At 52.0% G+C, this 21,207-nt stretch overlaps 1 protein-coding gene across 17 annotated transcripts in view; it reads left to right on the top strand.

Annotated features, from left to right (window-relative positions):
* Window positions 1–21,207, top strand: part of SCRIB (scribble planar cell polarity protein) — a 101,305-nt gene that overhangs the window by 6,875 nt on the left and 73,223 nt on the right. For all 17 annotated transcript variants that reach the window (XM_030476632.1, XM_030476711.1, XM_030476659.1 and 14 more), the window contains exons 2-14: window positions 7,547–7,664; window positions 7,885–7,963; window positions 9,520–9,609; window positions 10,370–10,426; window positions 13,743–13,806; window positions 14,994–15,068; window positions 15,157–15,301; window positions 15,828–15,946; window positions 17,092–17,291; window positions 18,091–18,257; window positions 18,851–18,975; window positions 20,178–20,303; window positions 20,800–21,027. In XM_030476632.1, the coding sequence (XP_030332492.1) occupies window positions 7,547–7,664; window positions 7,885–7,963; window positions 9,520–9,609; window positions 10,370–10,426; window positions 13,743–13,806; window positions 14,994–15,068; window positions 15,157–15,301; window positions 15,828–15,946; window positions 17,092–17,291; window positions 18,091–18,257; window positions 18,851–18,975; window positions 20,178–20,303; window positions 20,800–21,027 (1,593 nt within the window). The remainder of the gene's footprint in view (window positions 1–7,546; window positions 7,665–7,884; window positions 7,964–9,519; window positions 9,610–10,369; window positions 10,427–13,742; window positions 13,807–14,993; window positions 15,069–15,156; window positions 15,302–15,827; window positions 15,947–17,091; window positions 17,292–18,090; window positions 18,258–18,850; window positions 18,976–20,177; window positions 20,304–20,799; window positions 21,028–21,207) is intronic.

The raw sequence follows: 21,207 nt of genomic DNA, 5'->3' as shown, positions 1-21,207 counted from the left end.
AACCGGGTCCTGTAAACCTCTCGATGTGTCTCTGTCCTCCTGTGGTTGGTAACATCTTTCATGTCTCTGGGTGTGTTGGCTGCTTGGAATGAGTTTGTACCTTTGGGATTCCTCCTGATCCTTGGTGACAGTTACTGGTGCAGGTTCATCTTCCCTTGCCCATGTTCCAGGACACTGTCGCTAAAGCATAATCGCAGTATCGCTGTGGCCATACAGACCCTTTGCTCATCCCCTGGTCTGCTCATGCCTCTAAGATCTCTCCTTATTCCCTTTGTCTGTTGCCCGAACATCTGCCAGGAATGACTTAGGTGGTGTTTCATTGATTGGTTCAAGGTGAAGGCAGGACCAGGGTAACCTTGTCAGGTCTCCTTTGACCTGTTCTGTTCCCCTGAACGCTCCTGGGTTTCAAAACCTTGTTTCACCATCTCCCTGATAGAGCTGGGCTGGGGCAGGGAGCGGTGGTGGGAGCGTGGTGGGACTGGGCAGAGGGAGGAGACACAAGCAGAGCTCCTACACTGAGAGGTTCTCTGTGGATTCTGACTCCTCGCTTCCCATCTCTACTTCAGGGTGTTTAATAGTGTGTGTCTGAACTGTTCCCCATGGAGCTGCTTTGGCTTCTTCCTCTTCTTCCTGCTCTTTAGGTATTAGAAGGCTGTTCTAAGGTTGTAAGGCTATAAAACGTCCCTGGGTGCTCTGTGTCTGCCGCAGGGAGTGCCGATGTGTTGATGGCCCTCAGTGCCCTTTGGAGACCTTCCATCTCACCGCACAGGGCTGAGCTGGAGCTCTCTTGTGCTGTGGTTTCTCTGGAGGGTTCTGCACTTGTAGCTGCTGCTTTCATGTTCCATGTGCAGCCTGAGACCATGAACTGATCCATCATTAACCCCCCTGAGCCCTTGGCAGCAGAGGGGTGATCACTGCAGTGTCCTGATCCAATTCTGGCTGGGGATTCCCTCTCTGTGGCCTTGCTTTGGTTTGTCATTTCACTGGGAGCAGAGATTTCGCTGCTCCTGCGCATCCTGCTGTCTGCAGGGGAACAGTTGCTGCCTCCGCCCCGGAGGGGGCTGCATTCCTTAGTCCCTGCCTAAATGCCTGGGAAGGAACAGCTGGGGAGACTTTGGCTTGGAGACAGCTTGCTGTGTCGTAGCTGGAATGTGTTCCTGATGCTTAAGTGCTTTTAGATGTTGGAAGCACATTCCTCAGGGCCTGATCCATGGGGTTAAATAGTCGGAAATCCGGGCAGTGCGTGAGGGAGGGCTGCGTCCCACAGGAGCAGCCCTTGTGCACGTCATGGAATCATGGGATAGTTTGGGTGGGAAGGGACCTTAAAGCTCATTCAGTTCCAACCCCTGCCATGGGCAGGGACACCTTCCACTAGAGCAGATTGCCAGCAACCACATTCAGCCTGGCCTAGAATGTCTCCAGGGATGGGGCAGCCACACCTTCTCTGGGCAACCTGTACCAGGGCCTCACCACCCTCATTGTACAAAGTTTCTTCCTCACATCCAGCCTCAATCTCCCTTCTTTTAGTTTAACCCCATCACCCCTTGTCCTGTCCCTCCATCCTTTGTTCAAAGCCCCTCTCCAGGTTTCTTGTAGCCCCTTTAGGCACTGGAGCTGCTCCACGGTCTCCCCTTCAAGAGCCTTCTCTTCTCCAGGCTGCCCCAGCCCAGCTCTCTCAGCCTGGCTCCAGAGCAGAGCTGCTCCAGCCCTCGCAGCAGCTCCGTGGCATCCTGTGTATCCTCTCCAACAGGTACATGTCTTTCTGTACTGAGAACTCCAGAACTGGACTCGGAACTCCAGGTGGGATCTTGCCAGTGTCGGGTCAGTCTCCTTCAGCTCCAAGCTCATTGTGTGTGTGGCACGTTCAGTGGACTGAGCACCATCCTCACCTGTGGGTGGGCAGGGGAGGGGCGTCCCCATCTCATGTGCTGGGAGGGGTCACAGGACTCACAGACCCACCCTTGGATCCCTGTGGAATGCTGTGCAGGGCTGGCCGCACATCGAGCATCGCGCTGCTCCAGGGCATTGGCTGCTTCTCTCTGGGACGCCCTGGAGCTGAGCCTTGCAGCTGGTTTTGTGCTGGTGGCCAGGAAGGGCTGAAGCCACTTGGGTACCTGTGGCAAGTGCCGTGAGGAGTGGAGAAGGGAATGCTGTTGTCATCGGGGTCAGATCTTTGGGAAGATTCCTTGTTTGGGATGGCACATGGTCTTTGTCCACTGTACCAGCTGCCTGGAGTCTGGTCGAGCATTCCGGCAACGGGTGAAGCACCAAATCCCAAGCACTATTCAAAGACTTCTCCCCCTTTCTCCTCTACCATTCATCTTGCCCTACCCTGCTCAGGTGGGCCAGACCTACCCCTGGGTACCTGGCACTAGGCTCTGAGGGACCAGAGGTGTGAGGATCTACCTGGATAATGGTGGTGGGACCCTTGCTGTGGCACTAGGGTTGCCCCATGGGGCTGAGGTGCTGGAGCTCCAAACTGATGCTCTCATTTCCCACCATTGGTGGTCACTTTTCTGACCTCTGCTACCATAATTCCATTATCCACACTAGATTTCAGGTGGAATGATGATTCCTCTTGGATCTCGCTGTTCTGGGAGCATATGGCACTTGCACCGTTTCACAGAACCCCAGGCTGGTTTGTGTTGGAAGGGACCTTAAAGCTGCTCCAGTTTCAAACCCCTGCTACAGGCAGGGACACCTTCACTAGAGCAGGTTTCTGCAAGCCCCTGTGTCCAACCTGGCCTTGAACACTGCCAGGGATGGGGCATTCTTCCAGCACAAGGAAAGGTGTGTCCTGGGTTCCTTGCTCTGCTGATACAACACAGTTCAAACGAGCAGCCCGGGCCCTGCTGCAGTGGCTGCTCCTGCCCTGCCCATGGAGCTGGTGTCCTGCAGGGCTCAGCTCTGGAGAGAACCTGTCTCTCTGGTTCTGTGGCCTCACCTGCAAGGCAAGCTCCAACTTCCCAATCACCTGTATCACCCCTGCAGGAAACTAACTCAGCGCCAAGGAGAAGGACTTGGGATGTTGGGTGAGGAGAAGCTCCTCATGACTCGGCTTCAGCGTGTGCTTGAGCCCAGAACCCCCCCGTGTGCTGGGCTGCACCCCCAGAGCGTGAGCAGCAGGTCAGGGAGGGGATCCTGCCCCTCTTCTGCGTGAAGGGGTGACCTTAGAGCAGCTCCAGTGCCTAAAGGGCTGCAGGAAACCTGGAGAGGGGCTTTGGACAAGGGATGCACGGACAGAACAAGGGGGAATGGCTTTAACCTGCCAGAGGGGAGATTGAGATGAGCTCTTAGGCAGAAGTTGTTCCCTGTGAGGGTGCTGAGGCGCTGGCACAGGGTGCCCAGAGAAGCTGTGGCTGCCCCATCCCTGGCAGTGTTCAAGGCCAGGTTGGACACAGGGGCTTGGAGCAACCTGCTCTAGTGGAAGGTTGCTCCTTCCCGTGGCAGGGGCTTGGAACTGGATGAGCTTTAAGGTCCCTTCAACCCAAACCATTCTGTGGTGTGGAGGATGAGGCCAGAGGCTCATTCCTAAACCAAGTGGGTTTTCCTGGGTTCGTTCTGCTTGCCCATGGAAGAGCTCAGCACTGACCAAAGCTGGAGCTTTGACTTAACCTGGCGTATGAATTAAGTAGAGGCAAAACACTTCACATGTGCTGAGCTCGGTGGGATCAGGGACTTTGTGCTTTTGTGTCTCAGTGGATGAGAGGCTCTGCAGAGCGGGGTATTGGGCATCCCTCTGTTACCAGTGAGAAACATGTCCTGCACCGATGGGCTCAGGCCTGTCTCAGTACATGGGTATTTTGGTTCCTCAGCAGAAGCTGAAGGTGAAGCTCCTAAACCCAGCCTGTGTTCATGCTACCGGTGTTTCCTGTTCTCATCAACTGGCTAAACCTGTTGCTGGTTCTGGGGATGACCTCAGATGGAACCACACTGTCTGGAAACATTCCTTGAGTAGGACTCGCCTACCATTGGGGATGGATGTGCATGGTCAGATTGGCTCTGCTTGGCTGGTTGGAATATCTCAATGTGAAGTTGCCATCTCTTTCCCTTTGCAGTGGTGACAGTTTTGACTCTCTTTGCAGTGATTCTGCTCTACTGTAGCTGGTATTTCTCTTATACAAAGATGGCTCCAAAGGCCATGGTCTGAATCAAGAGGTTCATTAATAATTGCGCTGGGTTTAAGCCTTTCCCACTTCAGCAGATATTGTCCTATTTCAGTGCTGAAGTGGATCTTCCACAGTTGCTGGGGCATCACTTGTAGGTATGACAGAAGTCAAGTCTTTGCAGTTCCCTTGGGGTTCGTTGGGCCTCGCTGCCAGGGGGGGTTTACTCCAGCAGGGGTAGAACGAAAGCTCCGAGGGCTCCATTGGCTTACGGGGAGTTTCTTGAGAAGCCATCCTGCTTACAGCAGGTACCTTTGTGAGTTCCAGGGGCTGGTGTGGTTAAACTGAGAAACGTTTGCCACAGTTGGGGCTCTCCCAAAGGTTTGAGGGTTCATGTCCATTGTTTAGCATGGTCCTGCACTTCACTGTTTGTCTGGCACCAGCAAAAAGGGACATTTGAGGGGTTTCATTTGGTTATGCAAACAGTGCTGTGAGTGTGACTTCGTGCCAGATGTGGTGAGGAACAGTTGAGGACCTGGGGGGTTTAGTCTGGAGAAGAGAAGACTTGGGGGGGACCTTATGGCTCTCTGCAACTGCCTGACAGGAAGGTGGAGCCAGGAGGGGGCTGGTCTCTGCTCCCAAGGAACAAGGGATGGGACAAGAGGAAACAGCCTCAAGCTGTACCAGGGGAGGTTTAGATGGAGATGAGGAACAATTCCTTCCCCAAAGGGTGCTCAGGCATTGGAACAGGCTGCCCAGGGCAGTGCTGGAGTCACCATCCCTGGGAATGTTCACACACCCTGTAGGCGAGACTGTCAGTGCCATGGGTTAGTGGTGGCCTTGGCAGTGCTGGGCAACGGTTGGACTGGATGATCTTGAAGGTCTTTTCCAACTCTTGACAGGATTTGATGATTCTGAGTTTTTTTCACTGTGAGGATCATCAATTGTTGGACTCAGGGGCCCAGAGCGTGTTTGGATCTTCCAGCACTGGAGGGTTTGAAGGACTTCACAAAGGCTTGAGCCCGGGTCTGAACTCCTGCCCAAACCATTCCATGATTCTATGAAGCAAAGTAAATGGGATGGGGAGAATTGTGGGATTGTCACAACAGTCTCATTCCGAGGCTTGGTGTGACCCCACTTACAGGCTGTGTGGAGGTTATCTGCAGCGAGGTCCTTATGAGTAAAAGGCCTCCTAGGTGTGAAAAGCTTTGAGTAAAAGCTCTGAGTAAAAAGACTATTACCATGAGTGGAGCAGTTCATTCAGTTGCAATAGACAACATGGGTACAGCTGGGCCAAGGAGCTGTTCTCTTGTGGTGACCTTGACGGTCCAGCTACAAAAGTACAACCCAACCACAGGCGGAGCTGAATCAGTGGTCACAGTCACCTCTAAACCTCTGCTGTGTCAGTGAATGCTTCCCATGTTTATTGCAGTCAGTGTGCAGCGTGATCTTGGCCTGGTTTATTGTGCTCCATTTCTCAGTGCCCAAGTACCCTGAGCCTGCCTCAGCTGTGCACAAGTGCCCACAGCTGGGGCTGTGGATGCTCCCGTTGTTATTCCCCAGCAGCTCACACAATGTCATGCCTGGAATTTCCTTGCATTCTAAAATTAGGAGAAGGCTCTAGGAAACAATAGCGGATCCGGGCTCTGAACCTCCTGCTCTGGCGTGAACCTTTGTTGTCAGTTAGACTTTCACCTACTTCCTTTCTTGGTGAACTGATTTGTGTAGATAAACTGGGTAGAACTCTGCTGTGCAGCAGCAGGAGGAGGGGTTTCCTTCTGCTTTTACTTCTTATGGTCTGTATCACTTAGGACATGAGGAGCATGAATTTCATGTGCTGTTCATCCCAGAGCACTTCTCCCTTTCCCTGTGGGGAGGGATGTGGAATGATGGCACCTCAGTGCAGCAAAGGCCCCCAGACCCAGCAGCACTTCCTGAGTGAGGCTGCTCCATGAGAAACAGCAGATGTTCTGGTCTCAGGCAGAAGTTCTTCCCTGTGAGGGTGCTGAGGCGCTGGCACAGGGTGCCCAGAGAAGCTGTGGCTGCCCCATCCCTGGCAGTGTTCAAAGCCAAGGTTGGACACAGGGGCTTGGAGCAACCTGCTCTAGTGGAAGGTGTCCCTGCCCGTGGCAGGGGGTTGGAGCTGGATAAGCTTTAAGGTCCCTTCCAACACAAACCATTCCATGATTTATTCTATGATTCGTGGTTGTTGTACATCACTTTTTCATTCCTTATCCCTCCCTTGTCTGGTCTGTAGTATTGTTCTTTGCAATGTTGTGAATGACAGTTGTGGGTGTCCCATCACCCAAACCTGAACAAATCTCGATACCCCCAACTATTCCTGGGAAGGTCTGTTTCCTCCTCTTATGCAGATGGATTACTGGAAAGGCCACTGAGAACAAAGGTTCAGACCTCAAATTCTTGTTTGATCCTTCTCAGTGTGGTCTGTGTGAGCAGCCCAGAGCAGTGGTGGAGTCACCATCCCTGGAAGTGTTCACACACCGTGTAGACGAGGCCCTCAGTGCCATGGGTTAATGGTGACCTTGGCAGTGCTGGGGAATGGTTGGACTGGATGGTCCTGAAGGTGTTTTCCAACCCGGTTGATTCTGTGATTCTGTGATTGATGAACATCATCACTGACCATTTCTAGCTCCTGTAGTTGATTTCTGAGACCCAGGAGGTGTGAAGACGTTGGATGTTGTTAGACTGAGAGGCCTCTAGAGGTCGCTTCCCATTAACTTTCCCATGACTGGTGTTTCTAAGAAGGAATTTTCTTTCCTTCTCTAATTCTTTGTCACTTGTGCCCTACAGATTTCCTGCTCCTTCCCTTTTCTAGTACAAGTGGGACAAATGCTTTCCCTGTTGGTGTAGGCACCTATCACCGATGGGTGAGCAACCTGGTCAGGTGGAAGGTGTCCCTGCTCATTGCAGGGGTGTTGAAGGTCTCTTCATCCTAAACCATTCTATGATGTCCTGACAAAATGTCCTGCACCGAGATGTGTGTGGCAGCAGGGACAGGACCTCGGTCTGGAAGTCACCTCATGTGTCTCCTCTGGACCAGACTCATAAGCTCTGTGGTGTCTGCTGGCAAGCTGCTGCATTGTGCCTTCCTCTTAGTGCTAGTATTTGACTGCCTAAGGTGAAGGGTTGTCTTAGGAAACAAGGAACATCCACTTTGATCCTACAAGGGAGAGAAGAGCAGTAGAATGATAGAGATGGTAAATGAATCATCAAGCTAAACCCATGAAATCCCTTTCTGCTTCACTCTTGTCTCCTGGAGACCTCATGGAGGTCCTCATCTGTGCAGCCACTGCACTCTGAGGACCTCCCCAGGACAGAAGTTCTTGTCTGCAGGGGAGGATGCTCATGTTTGCTTTGAAGTGAGCAGACAGGTTCCCCCAGAGCCGCTGCTGACCCTGTTGTCTTCTCTCCTATTGCAGCCTTTCTTCAGGCTCCTGAACCTGCGCAAGCTGGGTCTGAGCGACAATGAGATCCAGAGGCTTCCGCCTGAGGTGGCCAACTTTATGCAGCTGGTGGAACTGGACATCTCCCGCAATGGTAAGGCCAAAGCTGAATGGGGAGTAGGTGCCCCACAGCCCTGCCTTGGGCACCCACCTTTGGGGTACCCTCCACAGTCCCACAGAGTGATCTCTTGGGGTCCTGAGCTATAGAATATGGATGTCCTACTGTATCTTAGGCTGTCACCAGGACCCGATGTCCCATTTTCCACATTAGCCTCTTCTCAAGCTTAATTTTTTCTTTCACGTATTTCTTTCAGACATTCCAGAAATTCCTGAAAGCATCAAATTCTGCAAGTCCTTGGAAATTGCAGACTTCAGTGGGAATCCTCTCTCCAGGTAGGAAGGCAAATGCAACCCTTTGTGCAGCTGAGAATGAGAGTTGAAGCTCCTCATTCTCCTGAGCTTTCTCCGGTCTTCATCTTGTCATTGTCCTCCCATGAGGTCAAGACCTTGGATCGCGTACAGGTTGTCTGCCAGGACGTGCAGGTGTCTCTTCTCCTGGCATACGGAAAAGCTTGTGTGTCCTCCTCTGCTGTGGGGCCTGTGGCTTGGATAGAGGAGCCTTTAGTCATGCTGTTGCCACTGGTGTGAGTGGTGTGAGGACTTTTGTCCTCTTGCAGTGTGTTAGTCCCTCCCTAGCCCTTCACCCTGGTGCACACACCAGAATGGATGTGGACTTATACTGCTCTGCTCTCCATCAGTCCCTTTTGCTCTGTGTGTTATTTATATCCCAGGAGCTGTTCTTTGAGCTCTGTGGTCCTTCCCCTGATCCCTCACTGCCCAGAGCTGTGTCTAGGAACAGGGCTCTCTGCCTAATCTCTTTGTCTTCTGTCTCATAGTCCATGTTTTGGGAATACAGGTGTGGCTCCTCTGCCTTGGTGAGCCATGCTTCCAGGCACTGGTGTCTCCATGCGTTGTCTACAGGGTCTGACTCCAGATGCCTGCTGCCAAAGCTGCTTTTCACACAGGTTTTCCCTCCTGTGGTGCCAGGCACTGCCAGAATGGGTCACGCTTTTCCATCGGTGGGAATCATAGAATCCCAGGTTGGTTTGTGTTGGAAGAGACCTTGAGATCATCCAGTTCCAACCCTCTGCCACGGGCAGGGACACCTTCCACTAGAGCAGGTTGCTCCAAGCCCCTGTGTCCAACCTGGCCTTGAACACTGCCAGGGATGGGGCAGCCACAGCTTCTCTGGGCACCCTGTGCCAGTACCTCAGCACCCTCACAGGGAAGAACTTCTGCCTAATATCTAACTTGAACTTTCCCTGTTTCAATTTAAACCCACCACCCCTTGTCCTGTCGCTACAATCCCTGATGAAGAGTCCCTCTCCGGCATCCTTATAGCCCCTTTCAGACAGTGGAAGTTGCTCTGAGGTCTCCATGCAGCTTCTCTTCTCCAGGTTTAACAGCCCCAACTTTGTACCACAGGAAGGACCAGCACTTCCACACTGGAAATTCTTTGTCAGAATCTTTTTGTGGCGCAGAGTTGCAAGATGTGTGTCACGAGCTGTGGAACAGGCTAGCTCCAGGAACTACCTGTGAACAGCAAAAGGGTTTCTCCTTTTTTTGTGTTAATCTTTCCTTTTGGTAGCTCAAAGGCCAGGTTGGATGGGGCTTGGAGCAACCTGCTCTAGTGGAAGGTGTCCCTGCCCGTGGCAGGGGGTTGGAACTGGGTGAGCTTTAAGGTCCCTTCCAACACAAACCACTCTGCGGTTCTATGGAAATGAGGTGTATTTTGGATCAGGAGCCAGGGTCAGAATTGGTTCCTGCTCTTCTCCTTTCCACATGTTGATACCAACTGGGATAAGACTGGCTTTGGGGGATTTAAGTGAGGGATTGAAGGCTTGTTTTGTGCCCAGCTAATGGTGTGTTGTCCTCTCATGCTTTCACAGGCTTCCAGAGGGCTTCACGCAGCTTCGGAGCCTGGGCCATTTGGCCTTAAATGATGTGTCCCTTCAGAGCCTCCCCAATGACATTGGGAAGTGAGTATTCCCCTGTCCTCCTAACAGGGAGGAGGGCTGGGGTGGGGATGTCATCGGGGTGACACACACATTGAGGTGACACCCCAGCAGTGTCACCATGCTCTCAGGATGGTGACATCAGCAGGACTTGGAGGGCAAGAGCCTGCCACTGCAGTTAGAGCTTGCCACTGTGCTGCACGTGCTGTGTGAGCACCTCTGAGCATGCCTCTTGCTACAAGACAACCTTCTGAAGAAGGTTCTTCCCAGGTTTCAGCTGCTGGTGCTCCGCTGTGGTGCATGGCACAGGCAGGGATGCATCCAGGCTTCCCAAGCCTCTGTCTTCCCTCGTTTTATGAGTTTGCCCCTTTCCAAACAGGAATGGTCTGTCCAGTGATGCTGAAATGATTTATGCTGCTCACAAATGGCCAAGGCAAAGCCCATGTGGGGTCTGTGGGGTGCAGTCCCTTCCCATGGGATCTGGCTCCTACACATGAAGGGTTTTACCTTTGTGGGCACAGTCCTGTGTGACACCATGTTTCCTTGTCCTGAGTCTGGGCAGTGTTGTGTCCCCATGGTGTTGCAGTAAGCTGTCACCTTCATCAGAAGCCATTTAAGATCCTCCTTGTTTTTGGTTTCCCCTGTCAGCCCATGTCTACACACTCATGTACATGCGTCTGTGCAAGCCACAAGGGGTGCTCCCAAAGGAAGGGATATGAGCATCTCCATATATCCCTGAAGCCTGTTCAGTGAATCTGGCTTCTTATTCCCTTTTCTCTTGCAGTTTGGCAAACCTGGTGACTCTGGAGCTACGTGAGAACCTGCTAAAGACTCTCCCCACGTGAGTGTCTGGTGGCTTCAGGAGTCTCCTGCCTGATCCTTCTTACTGATTCCTCAGGGATTTGCTGGCTCCAGGACTTTGCTTGGGAGGGCTCAAGGCTTTGCATAAATCAGCTACATCTTCTGGACTGGTGTAAACTGGGAAGAGGAGGGGAGGATGGTGCAGGGCTTGGAGCAGAGCAGGATGTTCAGAGTCTGTACTCAGCTCTGTGTTGGCATTGATTTGGAATAGAGGTGGTTCCACAGGAAAGCTGCTGGAAATGGTGAGAACCATTTTTCCTGGAGAGGTGGAGCAGATGATGGATTCTTTTGGAGAAAGAGAGAAGAATGATGTGGGCACAGGAGGAGCTCTGTGCACAGTGAAGTTCATTTGAAGAGCAGCAGAATGTGGCTGAAGATGAATCTGGTTTCCAACATCTCTGTTTTCTTGGTTATCCTGTCTGATTGTTCAGGGTGAGCAGAGTGTGGGAATGGTTGGGATAACGGGCTTCCTGCACCAGGGAAAGGCTAAGGCAGCAAGGGAGAAGAGGTAAGTGATGTTGAATGTTCCTGAGAGTTAGGGACAGAGGTGGATTCCTGGAGAGGGTCTAGTTGGTACCACTGATGCCATCAGGTGGACAGGGTGTGGAGAACTAAAGATCCTGTACATTCATTCATCTCTGCTTTGGAGCCCATGAGAGCTGTTTGTTAAGTTTTCTACCTACCTTAGCTCTGTCAGCTTGTTTCTGCCTTCTTATTCATCCACCTGATGATTCCCCAAGTCTTCTGGGAAGATAAACTGGATGGGATCTACCTGGCTTCTTTCTGAGCTAGCAGGGTGGGTTTGGGCACACATGGGTTACATCTCCTTGGGGAGTTCTGTATCAACTTTGACCCAGAGGAGAAGACGCTTCCAGAAAGGAGCTGAAAGAGCCTGCACTGGGCAGCTCCCAGGCACCACAGCTGGTGTTACTCCATGGAGAAGCTTAGTGCAAATTAACAGTGTCATCTTGTCTCTGATGCCAAAGTCACTGGATCTTCTCTGCACAGAAGTTGTCAGCATTAATACCCTGTCACAGACCAGCTGAGATGGCCCCACATGGAATATAGCCACAGGGAGGACATGAGAGCCAAAGCTCCTTATGGCAGATGAGCAAAGCAGGAGAAGTTTGGATCCTGGTGCTGGGACCTGCTGCTGTCTGCTCCACGTGTTCTTTGTGTTCATACAGACAGGTACCACCACTGTGATACGCTATCTACATGAAGAGGTGCAATAGCTATATCCAAAGTTGGGCTTTCAAACTGCAATGAAGAAAGTCCCAAAGACTTTCCACCATCTAAGAACCAGCAGGAATCCAGAGTTTGAGAATTCAGTCTGTGACCAGCTCCATGAGGTTTCTGGGGAGCTCTCTCGGGCGCAGTGCTCCCTCGTTTCCCTATGGATGCTCTTAGCAAGATGCTACCAGCATGACAGGAGTTTTTCTCTGAGATAAGTCCAGTCATGACACTCACCCTGCAGTGCAATTCCGGCGTCTTCTCATCTGTCCCCAGTTCCCAGATTCAGCTTTTGGGTGATTTCCAAAAGTAGAAGGAGGATCTTGAAGGTCAAGGCAATTTTCATCAGATTTGTCAAATACAAGACTGAAATCAATGGCCAAAGAGATCTCAGTGGTGCTCTCAGGTCTACCCAGGTCTGAAGCTCTTCTACTTAGTCTGGGTGAAAATCGTGCCCAAGAATCGCTCTCGCTCTGAGCAAGTCCAAGTGACGTGCCAAAGAGTAGAGAGATGTACAGACATGGGTGATGCTTTCAGTTTTCAGGGTTACTGAGCCCAGGAGGGAGATGGGCTTTAGTACTGTGAATGTGTGAGTGCAGATGCACCTTTTGATCATTGTTATTGTTGAGCTCCTTAAAAGATGCAGCTTGCAATGACCTTTATGTGTCAAAGCTTGATTTAATTGGTTGATCTTCTGCTGTCAGGTGAGTTCTCACACAGTTCCTCTTGTCCAGCTGATCATCACTCTTCCTTGTCCCATGCAGAGCACGTGGCACAACACATCGTTGATGTGTTCCCATGGGGCAGTGGAGTGTGATCTCAGCTGAGGCATGTTGCAAGACCTTGTACATTGACATGGATTCCACAGCTCACTTGTCTCTGTTTTGAGAACTCAAACTGGGAAGGGCCCATCAAAGCTGCTTCACCCTGCAGAGAAGTCTAAGAGCAGACGGACAGTCATGATGGGAGGCTGCTGCACTGCTTTTTGTGATGCTGTTGAGAAGCCTTTGCTTGAGTTAATACAATATCTCAAAATCCACCAGTTCTAAAGTAACTGCTTTTGCTTTTTGCTATGCTTTTCCTGCATAGCCCAAACATTTTTATAGTTGGCCAGGCAGGACAGATCTCTTCTTGCTTTCTCACACACAGTGTGGAGATGTGCAGCTTGATTCCAGAGGAATACAGAGATTTCTGCATTAGGAAAGTTCCTTTGTAAGAGAATAAAGAGCTGCAGACACTCCCTGTTGGCTCAGGGCCGAGGTAGCAGCTCTGCCCCGGTGCGAAGGGAGAGACAGACCCCCTGTTTGGGGCATGGCAGTTGGTGGGTAGGTCTGAGAGCTGAGGCCAGGTGAACCTGGGCCATGTCAGAAGTGAATCCTCGTTTTGTGGGGCTGCAGATTGCAGCCCTTCATATCACCAGGTCATAATGTGTTTGAATGCTCAGGGCACATCCAGGACCACCAGTGTTGATGGGCTTTGGTTCCTCTGCAGGCTTCTCACACCGTCTTGCCTAATGAGCTGCTTCTCTGCACATCCTGACCTCTTCTGGGACATCACCATAGACATCATCATTATGCCAGCCCTGTCTTTCCCTTCAGCAGTATCAGCATCCCACTGGGGAAACTGAGCCTGTTGGATTTGTCATTCCTGCCTCTCCTTGCAGCTGTGCTCCCCTGGCCCCCCAAATACTGTCATCTGCTGATTCATGTTATCTGTTAGTCTGTGCCCAGGTTCCCACCCTTGCTGCAGAAACGGGCAGCAGTGTTAAGGTGTCTTGTAATCTGTCATGGTTTTGCTTGGAGTATTTTATGGTGGGAAGGGGTGAAGGCAAATTGGTGACAGAAACTGGCAGCGTTGGGACTGCTGGTGCTGCTCAGCCCAGTGGATGGTCTGGCTTGGGAAGGGTGCAGCTCCCCTAAACTGCTTGGCTCAGAGGGACAAGGTCAGGATTGTCCCTGGTTTAGGAGTTATTAGACATGATGTAATGTGTGAGATGTGTCCCCCAGATGCTAACCTTCATTCATTCTCTCTCTCCTCCCCTCTCTGCTCCCTGTGTCTTGCAGGTCACTCTCCTTCCTGGTCAAGTTAGAACAGTTGGATCTTGGTGGCAATGACCTGGAAGTACTGGTAGGTGAGGGATGGTGGGGAGGGAATGTAGGTGGTTGGCTGGGGCAGAATCCTGCACCTCAAGCGGGTTTTCATCTGCAATACGAAGAAACAGACCCACAGGTTTTTGGAATGATCCCGATCTTCCCACTGTGGCCTTGTCATCGTTCCCAGCATAATATTCTCTTTCTGTTGGCCCTTGTGCCTGTCTTCACGCACAACTTGCTCTGCTCCTTCCAAGCACTTTTGCTCTGGGATGTTAATCCTTGCTATGTAGCTGCCAAAGGCTCTTCTCTTTCCAGTGGGAATCCCTGGTTCTTCCCTACTCTTCAGCGTTGTGCTGTTCCCAGCTGTTTCTCACCTCTGCTTGGCCAACTTTCCACCTTTCTCCTCTCCGATTTGGTTTCCCTGCTGCACAGTGCAGGACCACTCATGGTGTTCCTGGCTGCAGGATCAGCCAAGTGTGGGTGCGTGTCCTCTGGGCTGGGTGCTCCTTGAAGGGCTCTGAGCCGCAGTGTGCTGAGAGCCAATGCCCAGCCTCAACGTGCAGCTTGTCTTGACATCCAGGGGCAGCCAGTGGTGTTTAATTCTACAGCGATGGATTAAGCTGTTACTGGATCCTGCTCTTAACGCTCTGGAATGCTTTCTCACAGAAGCCTATCTAAATTGGGAGGCAAAGGAGCTCATGCAGCTTGCTTGGGAGAACAGTTGTCTGACACTTGAACCACGCTTCAGTGGTGCCTTGACTCCAAACCGAAATGCTCATCAGTGTGTGGTGTTTGTGGAGTGATGTTGTGAAGGTACATCCACCATTGCTGATGGTGCTGCTGTGTTGTGTGGAGTTGGCCAGTGTCACCCAAATGTTTGTTTTCATGTCTGAGAGGAGGAAGAGGAGAAAGACTCATCTCTTCCCTAAGGCCAGAACTTCCAAACCCTGTTTAGTCTTGCCTGCTACCAGACAGTTCCTGCTGTTGTCTTCCTTGTTTCCTGTTGGGACCTCCTTCAACCAGGATGCTGCCCCAGACACACATGCTGCTGTGTTGTGGCGCACCAACACGTTGGCTCCATAGACCATCTGGGGAATGGTTCTAGGAAGTGTGAGCGCAGGAACAGTGGCTTTGCAGAGGTGTGGGGTGGTTTGGTGCATCCCAGAGCAGCTTCTCCCCTTTGGAAGGGACTGATGCTGTCACTGTCCTGCTCTCTTACAGCCAGATACCCTCGGAGCTCTACCCAACCTGCGTGAGCTCTGGTTGGACCGGAACCAGCTCTCAGCCCTGCCTCCAGTGAGTACCAGTTCAGACCCTTGAGCCACCCCTCTGTTCCCTTCCCCAGCGGCCCCCTCGAGCCTCGGTGTCTCCTTTCTGCCCACAGGAGCTGGGCAATCTCCGCCGCTTGGTCTGTCTGGATGTGTCAGAGAACAAGCTGGAGCAGTTGCCCAATGAGGTCAGTGGGCTGGTTGCCCTGACGGACTTGCTGCTGTCCCAGAACCTGCTGGAGTGCATTCCAGATGGGATTGGTGAGTACTGCGGGATGGGAGCAGTGCAGGACTTCACTGCCTGGCACAGGGACTTCAGGCAAGAGTGTGTGTGGCAGGGTCTTAGGGTGTGATGGACACAGTCACAATAGATGAGTGCAGCAACAATAAGTGAGAAACTGGCACAGGCTGCCCAGAGAAGCTGTGGCTGCCCCATCCCTGGCAGTGTTCAAGGCCAGGTTGGACACAGGGGCTTGGAGCAACCTGCTGTAGTGGATGGTGTCCCTGCCCGTGGCAGGGGCTTGGGGCTGGGTGATCTTAAGGTCCCTTCAACACAAACCATTCCATGGTTCTATGATATGCTGAGCAGAACTCTACAGGACGATGTCAGTTTCTTGATCTGCACCATGCATGAGTGAACCTGTGAATAAACCTGGTGGGGAGGAGAGGTGGTGCCTGTGTTGTTAGGTTCGATAACCCCTGATGGGAGGTGTTTTGGCCAGATGGACATAGAACAGCGTCCTTGTGTCTGTGGCATAGTTCACACCCAGCTTGTTGCCCTGGCCAGGTCAGCTGAAGCAGCTCTCCATCCTCAAGGTGGACCAGAATCGGCTGACAGAGGTGACAGAGTCAATTGGGGACTGTGAAAACTTGTCAGAACTCATCTTGACGGAAAACATGCTGACAGTAAGTACTCCAGCAGCACCCTGCCTCCCCTGGGCTGCTCAAGGTAGCCACATGCCAGGGATCTTCTCTCATCTTCTGAGCTGGGTTCCTGAGATGCTCCAGCTGCTCTGCTGCAGAGCTCCACCACGCTCACAGGCCCTGAGAAGATCCTGGTGGAAGCTGCTTTCTCCTACTGTTTTTGTGAAAAACTGTCCAGGATAGCTGGGCTGCTGCTCTAGGATGACCAGTCCTGAGGCCCATCCAATCCAATGGGAGCAGGACTACGTCAAAAGCTCCATTTGGCAATGGAACAGTGCACTTTAAAATGGTCCTGCTCCAAACTGCTCATGGTCTGATTGTTAAAACATGAGTGCTGGGAATGGGCAGGTGAACATCCTTGTAGTGGAAGGTGTCCCTGCCCATGGCAGGTGGTTGGAACTGGATGATCTTAAGGTCCTTTAGAGTCCTTTCCAACCCAAACTATTCATGACTCATTCTATGATTCTAATAGGACAAAAGTCCTGACCACTGGAGTTCTGGGTGTGCTGAGTGAGGTCAAGAGTTGGCATTTCACAGTCTGAGAACTTGAGGGAGAATCTGTCCCACACTGTAGTGAGAACTTCTATTGAAAATGTGTTTGTTAGGACAGAAGGCAGCTTTTTTCCTCAGGTAGAGGGTTCTATGCCTTTCTGAGAGTCTTTATGCCTTTCTGAAAGTCCTTATGCCTTTCTAACAGTATTTATGCCTTTTAACAGTCTTTATGCCTTTCTGACAATCTTCCAGTGCCTAAAGGGGCTACGAGAAAGCTGGAGAGGGGCTTTGGACAAGGGCCTGTAGGGACAGGACAAGGGGAATGGCTTTAACCTGCCAGAGGGCAGATTGAGATGAGATCTTGGGCAGAAGTTCTTCTCTGTGAGGGTGGTGAGGCACTGGCACAGGGTGCCCAGAGAAGCTGTGGCTGCCCCATCCCTGGCAGTGTTCAAGGCCAGGTTGGACACAGGGGCTTGGAGCAACCTGCTCTAGTGGAAGGTGTCCCTGCCCGTGGCAGGGGGTTGGAGCTGAATGAGCTTTAAGGTCCATTTCAAGCCAAATTCCATGATTGATTCTGTGATACCTTTATTCTGCTGCTCCTCCCTTTTGCAACCACCAAGTCCTCTCCTCCCCAGGCCTTACCGAAGTCCCTGGGCAAGCTGGCCAAGCTGACAAACCTGAATGTGGACCGGAACCGGCTGACGTCCCTACCTGCTGAGATTGGAGGTTGTGCCAACCTGAACGTGCTGTCCTTGCGGGACAACCGCCTGGCCCTCCTGCCCCCAGAGCTTGCCAACACCACCGAGCTTCACGTCCTGGACGTGGCTGGGAACAGGTCAGCAGCAGGAAGGGTGCAACAAGCTTGTGGGCATCTTCCTAAGGAGGCCACTGCGAAGGAGCAGTGTGGGCTGGGCCCTGGTGTGTTTTGGGACCTGTGCTGCTCCCAGGATCTGTGGTTTGGAGAAGCCCAGACTGGCTGCTGGCTCTGGAAAGAGGGCAGCTATCTCTGAAGCTTTGCATCTTAAGCCCTTCTCCACATTACTTGAATACAGGGCAGAAGCGATGCACAAGTGTGGGGACATTTTGCCACTTGTGAAATAGAGATCAGGGGAGATCCCTGGTCCAGTATATGTTCCTTCCTGCAGATACTGCAGTTTCCTGTCATCAGTCCTCAGGTGATTGGTGCCAAAGCCTGTTCATGATGTGCATCACCAAGGTGTGCAGATACTTGTGATTTGTTCTGCAGGATGCTGCAGGTTTCAGCTCTGGTTCTATCAGCTGAGGCTGGTGGGGTTTGTAGCAGTTGGAAGCTCACCAGAGTGTCTGTTGGGAACATTCTGTGTTCAGGTCTCCGAAACCATTATTTTTTCTGTCTTCAAACTCCTCTCCAAAGTTCACTGTTTTCACCCTGTTGATGGGAATTGTCCTCTGCTAAACACAGCTGAGGGTGGGCTGCTGGATCCAGTTTGTGGATGTGGCAGAGCCACATGCAGCATGAGCTGCTTCCATGTCTGTAACAGTGAGAGACCCTGCAGTGGCGCGGCTCTGTCCTCCTGCAGTGCAGATGGGGTAGCCTGGAGCTGAGCTGAAGTTCAGCTGAAGTTTAACCAGCAAGTTCCTCCTTCCTGTTGCAGGCTGCAGAACTTGCCGTTTGCGCTGACAAATCTCAACCTGAAAGCCCTGTGGTTGGCAGAGAACCAGTCCCAGCCCATGCTGAAATTCCAGACGGAGGATGATGAGAAGACAGGAGAAAAGGTTCTCACGTGTTACCTGCTTCCCCAGCAGCCCTCTCCCAGCCTAGGTAAGAGACCACGTCATGAAGGGTGTCTGCGGGTCTGTGTACTTGGGCAGTGCTGTAGGGAAGAGGCCATGAACTGTCCTCTCTGTTGGTTGAGCTGTGCTTCATTCCTGTGATACCTGTAGCAGACTTAAGCTCCTGAATGGCTGGTGGCCACTTTCCAAGGCAGAGATAGTTGAAAGTGAGAAACTGCTTCTCTGCCAGGTAAAGATAAAGAAGCTGCAGCCTCAGCTTAAAGTCTTCTGCTTTGATCTATTGACCAAGTAGTTGCTTGTCTATAAGGTTTGCTTCCCATTGTGATGATATTCTTGTGTCAATACTTCTGGTTCATGCCTTAATCCTACCTCTTTCCTTAGTTCTTGGGTAAGGAGTGCTAGAACTGAACCATATGGGTCCTTCTGTAGAGGTTGCTGTAGATCTAGTGGGAGATGTACAGGAGGTGACAAGAATCTGGAGGCTACATTCTTTGTCCTCAAGGCCTCTGTGCTTTGATGGATGGGCTGATACAACAGAATGGGTTGAGAACTGTCTGTCATCCAAGCCCCCAGCCCTGCTCATTCAGAAAGTAGCTCCCACTGTGTTATCTTTCTCCCCAGAGAATCTTTTACAGAACAGTGTGGATGAGAGCTGGACGGACACCAACTTAAACAGAGTCAGTGTGATTCAGTTCCTGGATGAACCCAAAGGAGATGATGAAGAGGAATCAGGAGCTGAGAGACGGGTAAGAAGAAGAGTTTCTGGAGGCTTGTTTGCTCCCTGTGGAAGCACAGGCACAAGCTAAAGGTTTTTCGTAAAAAGTGGAGGCATTGTGGTGTCTGTGTTTCACTCTGGAGAGATGTGCTGTGGTTTTGCAGGCCAAAGAGTGTTTGGTGCCCCGAGGAGTTATGTGGGTATAAAAGAGAATTCCCTGAGAGCCACTTTGGTGCTGTCCCATGGGAGTTGAGCTGTGACTCCAAGCCTTCCCATGGAGGAGTCTGGTAATCCAGAAATCCTGAGAGTCGGAGCACTGTCAGGACTGGATTTTACTTGACCCCTCATGGGAAAGAGCTGCCCAGCCAAATTCAAGCCAGGCGATCCAAGTGTGGAGCTGGATGCAAGCCTGTGCTGTGGGATATCCTGTCACTAAAGTAGTTAAACACTGTAGACAGCCTCAAAAACTGAGGAAGATCCTTTTGCTCTAATTGCAGATGCAAAGGACAGGGTGAACGTTTCAGTTTCCAGCAAGAACTCTCCTGGGTTCAATCTGCAGGATTTTTCTCCCCTTTTTATCTTGCAGAGAGAGATTCTTATTGAGTTCTGAATCCTTGTAATAAATGGCAGACGCATCTGTCCTTGCAGCATCTGGCCTTGAGCTGGTGTTGGGAGGGCTTGCCGGTGGCTTTGATTGGTTTTAGCATTGTTATTAATTTTAGAATACCATTTTTCTGGACTCTCAGCTGGGATGGAACCAGCATCACAAATTCCAGAGCAGGAGAATCATAGAATCATTGAATGCTTTGGATTGGAGAGGACCTTAAAGCTCCTCCAGTTCCAACCCCCTGCCATGGGCAGGGACACCTTCCACTAGAGCAGGGACACCTTCCACTATAGCAGGTTGCTCCAAGCCCCTGTGTCCAACCTGGCCTTGAACACTGCCAGGGATGGGGCAGCCACAGCTTCTCTGGGCACCCTGTGCCAGTGCCTCACCACCCTCACAGGGAAGAACTTCTGCCTAATGTCATAACACCCAAGAGCGAGCCCTGAGTACTGTTCCCTTCCTCCATTCCTTTCTCCTCTCTGGCTGTAGCAGTGGAGAGGCCCGGATCAGATCCTGGAATGTGACATTTAGGTCCTGTCCATCTGGATTCTGTCACTGATAAGACATGGTTCGACATGGCTCAGCCCTGAGCCCTCACTGAGCCTCTGCGGTGCTTCCCTTGGCAGGGCCTGCAGCGCCGAGCAACCCCTCACCCCAGTGAGCTGAAGGTTATGAAGAAGGTGATGGAGGTGCGGCGCAGCGAGGTGTGTGCTGCCAAGCCTGACGCCAACAGGAATTCCCCCAGCTCCGAGGTGAGGCCTGTTCCCTGACTGGCGAGCATTGAGTGGGCTGGGAGCATGTGTGAGCTGGGCTGAAAGAACCTACCTTGGGTAGGTGAGCATGGGTTGCCTGGAATCCAAGGGTTGGGAATCTGCCTTGTGTCAGATTGTGGCACTGGGACAGTGCAAGAGATGCAACCAGAGAACAGTGAGGGGAGCTGTGTGCATTGGTACCACTTCTGTCATAACACAGGGAGAGGAAAAGATTATCCTAGTAAAGAATGGTGGGAACGGGGTGCGTGGAGGAGGCATCTTGCTGCCCAGGTGGGATACTGAGAACAAATGCCTACACTGATGGTGGGACAGGGGTAGACCTGGGTGAGGTGCTTGGCAGGGAAAGCGGTGGGCAGCCCAAAGGAGAAGCTGGTTCTGTTGGTGCTGGGTCATTCCCCACCTTGCACCAGCCACACAACATTGTTCCATCTGCTGCTTTGGTTTCCATCTTGACCTTTAACAACCCTCTTCCCAGGAGAGGAGGCTGAGCGCCCTGTCGAACCGCAGCGAGGATTCCCACCTTTCCAACAGCACCGCCTCTGCTGACTGCAGGGGAGAGGAGCTGGGAGAGGACGGGGACAGGAGCTGGCCAAACGGGCAGGATGTGAGGGACCTGGAGAGGGAGGTGAAGCCCAGGGCTGAAGGGGAGCATAAGGAAGCTGCTGACCAAGAGGAGGAAGATGTGGAAGTGGAATACAATGAGGTAGGAGCCTAGGATTCCAGCAGTTTCATGGTAAAAAATTGAAAGACTTGAGGCCTCTCAGTGGGGACCTTATCTCTCTCTACAACTGCCTGACGGGAGGATGGAGCCAGGAGGGGGCTGGTCTCTGCTCCCAAGGAACAAGGGATGGGACAAGAGGAAACGGCCTCAAGCTGCACCATG

Source organism: Strigops habroptila, chromosome 1 (assembly GCF_004027225.2).
Source record: "Strigops habroptila isolate Jane chromosome 1, bStrHab1.2.pri, whole genome shotgun sequence".
NCBI lineage: Eukaryota > Metazoa > Chordata > Aves > Psittaciformes > Psittacidae > Strigops > Strigops habroptila.
Note: the sequence above shows the minus strand (reverse complement) of the source record. Positions and strands in the feature narration are given on the sequence as shown.